Source organism: Lactuca serriola, chromosome 8 (genome assembly GCF_051521515.1).
Source record: "Lactuca serriola cultivar US96UC23 chromosome 8, Lser_US96UC23_V15, whole genome shotgun sequence".
In the NCBI taxonomy this organism is placed as follows: domain Eukaryota; kingdom Viridiplantae; phylum Streptophyta; class Magnoliopsida; order Asterales; family Asteraceae; genus Lactuca; species Lactuca serriola.
The window spans coordinates 252,892,277-252,898,338 of record NC_136415.1 but is presented as its reverse complement, the minus strand read 5'-3'; the positions used below and the strand labels follow the sequence as shown (position 1 = coordinate 252,898,338).

Sequence of the window (6,062 nt, the reverse complement as noted above, 5' to 3'; positions counted from 1 at the left end):
GAGCCGATATCTTTTTTCGTTTAAAATTTTTTTAGGCCACATTTTTATCAGAAAAAAAAAAAATCGAATATACTGTTGTTCTCAAATTTTCGTTCCATAGAGATCCATGTTGATATATAAAAATTAAAATTTTTTTCGAAAAAAACTCACTTCATTTTGTTAGTTTTTTTCAATATTTAAGTTTATTTTTATCAAAAATAAAATAATTATACCAAAAATATTATTTTTTTATAATCTATTAACAAACATCAACAATGATCTACAAAAAAAAAAAAAAAAAAAAAAAACAAACAAACAAACAAACATCGAATAGTGTAGATTCACAGTGTGAATCTAAACTGTAAATATTTAAATTTTTAACATTCATAATATGAAAAAGCCCGAACATTTCAGATTCACATTGTGAATCTGACTTACTATTATACACACTGTGTATCTATGAAGGTTCACGAAAAAAAAAACCTCGATCAGTGTAAATTCACACTGTGAATCTAAGCTGTAAATATTTCAATTTTTAACATTCACAATGTGAAAAAGCTCCGATCAGTTCAGATTCATACTATGAATCTGACTTACTATTATGCACACTGTAAATCTGAGAATGTTCACAATGCGAATATAAACATGTTCACAATATGAATCTGAACAGGTTCACAATGTGAATCTGAACTGAAATATCGTTTTTTACATGAATATGAATCTATGTTTAAAAAATACAAAAAAAAACATGAATTTTGATATATTTATTAATTTTTTTCTATAAAAAAATAGACCTTAATTTTTCCACAAATAAAATGAAGTGAGTTTTTTTTCGAAAAAACAATAATTCGTTTTTTATATATCATCATGAATCTCTTTGGAATGAGGACGAACAACGATATATCGGTTTTTTTTCGATAAAAAACATGGCCTAAAACATTTTTAAACGAAAAAAAAGAAGTGAGTTTTGTTATAATCTGGTGCATGTGCGTCCATTGTAAAAGTCTACAACCCTTCCTTTTGCCGTTGATCGCTTTAAATTTCGACGCTTTGGATTGGTTCATTAGTTCCTTGATTAATAATGATTCTCTATTGAATTGTTCCCTCTCTCTCTCTCTCTCTCTCTATATATATATATATATATATATATATATATATATATATATATATATATATATATATATATATATATATATATATATAGAGAGAGAGAGAGAGAGAGAGAGACAAAATGAATATACTTTTAAGGGTATGTAAGATTAGATACTCATTCATTAACTACGTGCTTTTGATTAGTGATTTAATTTTTTGAAAAAAAAAAATTCAAATAAACGATTCCTAATACGTGTTTCCTTATTTACTGGCGGATTCAATTGCTCAATTCTTTTTGTTCCATGATCGGCACTGCTTCCATAATACATGAGATTTTGAACGGAAATAAGTGTCCTACGAACACAAAAAAGATTTCAATGAAATCGGAATCACAAGTCATTGTAATTCATATGAAAAAAAAAGTTTCAATTCACAGAAGATTTAAAAAACGATTTCAAAGGAAAAAATCATAGAAATCATGATTCCCAGAAAAACGATATAGTGTGGTTGTAGCATATCCCAAGAAGTGTCAATTCACATGTGAATGTCGACATACTTTCAACTACTACGGAGCTCTATCAAATTTTTCAATGGTATTTGATCAAACAATTCTTGAATTAGGAAAAATGATTATTACGATAAGTATATTAATTTTGCTTATGTTTTTTGTTCAGATTGTTTATCAACAAATTTTTTATTTTTTATGTGCTTTTATTATCCATGTTGCTTTTGTTTGATCAAGTTTAGTTGAATTTATTGCTTTTGATATAATGAAAAAGTTAGGTCATCTCCAAAAAGTAACTGGCTTGGCATTAATAGGGTCAAGTTCTCATTGTCTTTTACTTGTGGTTTTGTGCATGCCATGATGTTTGAAACCGAAGCAGTTGATCAAGCTATAGAACCGTATATAAATGAAAATGTTGGCACAAATGATTTTGTGGAAGCGACATATGAATTTGAAGAACTTAACGATTTCGGTGTGAACATTGAATTTGACGAAGACGATGTTAGTGCTGAAAGGATACTGGGAAAGGTTTTTGATACACCCGATGATGCTTATACATTCTATAATGATTATTCATTTTTGCATGGCTTTGGTATACGTAGAGATGACACAATTAAAAATCCTAAAACAAATGAGCGTTTTCGGAAGATATATGTATGCAACAAATATGGTTTCAAACGGATACACAAAAACGCTTCAAGTGAATATGAGAAAAAAAAACGTCATAGAGATGTTAGAACCGGATGTCAAGCAAAGCTTCGAATAATAAGATGGTAGGATGAGAAATGGTTGGTGAACTCGTTTAATGGAACATACAATCCCGACATGACCATGACACGTACGAAGGTGATGAAGCATCGATTTCATAGCAATTTCTACCGTTCAATAGAATGCAAATCTTTTATGGTGCAATTTGGTCAAGCAAGGTTGAAACCTTCTCGGATTAAAAAGACTGTTAATACAATGAATACCTCAAATGTAGATGATGTAAATTTAAATAAATGTGTTGATGTCTTATCTGAGCATTGAAAACAACATAGATGAAAAGAGTTCTATGGACATATAACACATTTTCAAGATAAAACATTAGTTGACATTGACCAGTATTTTGTCGTGCATTTGTCTGATGATAGGTATCCTACAAATATCTTTTGGGCTAGTGGTAGATCAAGAGATGCCTATACAAAATTCAGAGATGTTGTTATGTTTGATGTTACTTATATGACTAACAAATTCGAGATGCATTTTCCTCCCTTTACTGGGGTGAATCATCATGGGCAATCTATAATTTTTGGTTGAGCATTGCTTGAAAAGGAAAAGGAAGAGACATTTAAATGTTTATTTGATCATTTCCTCACATGTATGTTTGGCAAGTATCCGAAGGCAATTATTACGTATCAAGACAAAGCTATGGGAAAGGCAATAAAAAAGTGTTTCCAAAGATTCGACATCGCTTTTGTTCATGACATATTAGGAAGCATGAAACCGAGAACTTTCGATCATATGTTTCCCGTTACAATGATTTTCAAGAGACGCACAAGCAATGGGTAAATATTGACACCATTGAAAATTTTGAAGAAACATGGGAATATATGTGTATTAAGTATGAAATGGAAAGTAGTTGTTGGATTAGTGACACGTATAACCAACATATCCATTGGGCTAAACCCTTCTTGAAGGATATTTCCTTTGTTGGTATGACCACAACTGGATGAAGTGAGAGTATCAATTCATTTTTTGATGGATTTTTTAACTCGAGGACCAGGTTGAATGAATTCGTTATACAATACGACAAAGCAGTTTAGTCACAAAGGGCTGCTGAAGAAGATGAAGATTTTAAGACTATGAACTCGAGGCTATTTCTTTCTTCGGTGTATCCAATTGAAGCAAAAGCATGTTAATTTTATACTAGAAAGATGTTTGATATTTTCAAGAAAGAATGGACTGAAGCTATTACCAATTTGACTCATGAGACTATAACAATAACTACGGAAGAAAGCACATATAGAGTTGGGTAATTGGACGATAATAAACAAATATTGGCATATTGTTACCTTTCTTTCTTTAAATCAAGTCTTCGTCACATGTTCGTGTTCTATATGAGACAAATGGGATTTTATACGAGCATATGTAGCATCCCAAAAATACGGTCTAAAAATTTCGTTTTTAATCCATTAATAAAACCATAAATAACATCATCATGTGAACTCTATAAAACGTGTATCTCAAAAACATCATATCAACTATCAAAATATCAAAGTATCATCTCAAATATCATAGTAAAATATCCCAGGCTATAAAACTGTGGTGTGTGCCATGCGATCACCCCGAGCCCTTCCCTTTGCAAGTAGAAGTACCTGAAACCAAACCTGAAAACTGTAAGCACGAAGCTTAGTGAGCTCCCCCAAACTACCACATACCATACACATAACATTTAACATATAACATAACTTTGGGACTATTCCCAGCTGTATCGGGACGAACCTGGAATCGGCTTACCCGACATCGAACTCCTGCCCGGCAGCGGGCTCACCCCAGCATGAGACCACGTCTGGCATCGGGCCCCACACAACATCGGGCTTGCCCCAGCATCGGGCTTACCCTCGGTATACACACTACATAACATATATCATAAACACATAACAATAGCATATAACATACATGGGGCTTGTCCCGGCATCGGACCGAAGCCTAGAACACATAATACATATCATATAAACTAACAATCATCATGCTTGCCCCGACATCGGAACTAGGCCCAGAACACATAACACATAACATGCATGAATCACAAAGACATCAAGCATACATAACTACTTCTCAGGATTACCCCGACATCGGATCGAAATCCAAAACACATACTCTACATCAAGCTAGCCTTGACATCGGACTGAAGCCCGATACATACTAACATACATAAACGGGCCATCATTGGTGCCTTCGACTCGTTCCTACCGAAGGAAGACTCACCTTTCAAGCTGACTGGTGAAAACTCGTGCCAGGGTATCTCTAATGGCTGCTCCAACGACTCCCCGACTATCATGATCACAATAAACACTCAATGAAAATCCATAATACTTCTTTGGGTCAAATGTCCATTTTACCCCTTGGACTAATTTTTGGACCATCTTATCTTTCCCAGCCCACTATTGGCCCACTAAAAGCCCACTAATGGCCAAATTTTCTAAATTATGCCCAACTCTTCAAATGGCCTTTTCACAAACCTAATAATTCCTCCCAAAATAAATAATTCAAATGGACCAATTTGGCCCAAAAGGCCCAATCTTCCTTATCCTTTTGTCCTCACGTTGTGAGCTCCATCGCCTCACGTCGTGAGAGTTAACTTGGCTTGGGTCGACACAACGAGTCAACCCGATTCACTCGTCTCGGGGTCTCAGACTGGGGAAATCGTCGTGCTCACGTCGTGAGGCTATACCCCAAACGTCGTAAGAACTGTTCTATGAGCATTAAGCTCTTAATCTTTTAAGATGAGCGTTGAGACTTTCCAGAATACTTTATTTAGTCTAAAAGACCATAAAAATCATATCTTTTCAGCCATACATGGCCAATGCATGACTTAATCACTAGCTAGGTTTAAAGTTGGTATAATCATAAAGATTCAAGCGTAGGGGCCATAACATACACCAAAATCCAGATCCAGGGGTTCTAATACAACCAATGACTCAATGGTTCATAAAGTTGCTAACTTTATGAACCTCATTCTTGGTAAGCCAAGATATCATGCAAAGAAGGTGGTTAAACCCTAGATTTAGCAACCTTAAGTGAAAAAGGTAGGATCTTTATACCTTACTGGAGCTTACAAGTTCAGTTAGTCCCCAAAGATGAGCTAGGCTTACCAAAATGAGTCACCACAAGAGCTTCTTCTTCTTCTCCTTCAAAGAAAACAAAACACCTTTAACACCAACACCTCTAACAAAGGCTCAAAGGCTTAAAAGGGTCAAATTTAGGGTTTTTAGTGGCTTAAGAGTGAAAGAGGCTGAGGGTGGGAGAACCTAGCCTCCTCATTCTGTTTTTATACCCGATTTTTAGGTTTGGGAGCATCAGGCTTGGCTCACATCGTGAGAAATGATGCCTCACGTCGTGAAGTTCGAAGACGCGGATCAAAGAGTCGATTGCCCTAGCTACGACGTGACCACTATGGATCACGTAGTAAGCCTCTTCCTAGTGCAAAACTAACATTTTATACCTCATGATTCGAATGTTACTGCATAGCTTATATGTGATGAAGAAGAAGCATGTTTAAGAACTGATGAGTCACTATATTTTACTGCAATGGACCCTTGATGGTAGGTAAAAACTGGGTTGTGTTAGTATCGGACTCGGATAAATAAATACTGAAAACGGAGTTAGTGCCTAGACATTATTTTGTGTGCATTCAAATTTTACTAAACTAATTAAACAAGTAAGGGACTCCTCTTTGGAGATATAAAAACTCAATACGATATTGATAGGTCTTTTAGATGAT

The 6,062-nt window shown here is 34.6% G+C and overlaps 1 protein-coding gene across 1 annotated transcript; it reads left to right on the top strand.

Moving 5' to 3' along the window:
• Nucleotides 1-1,933: 1,933 nt before the first annotated feature.
• LOC145068030 (protein FAR1-RELATED SEQUENCE 8-like) lies at nt 1,934-2,353 on the top strand. The gene has a single exon (XM_079015032.1). The coding sequence runs from the start codon at nt 1,934-1,936 to the stop codon at nt 2,351-2,353; it is 420 nt and encodes a 139-aa protein (XP_078871158.1).
• Nucleotides 2,354-6,062: the final 3,709 nt, after the last annotated feature.

Excerpts from the sequence above, each read along its gene's own strand:
- LOC145068030 (XM_079015032.1), top strand. The coding sequence starts at position 1,934 with ATGATGTTTGAAACCGAAGCAGTTGATCAAGCTATAGAACCGTATATA.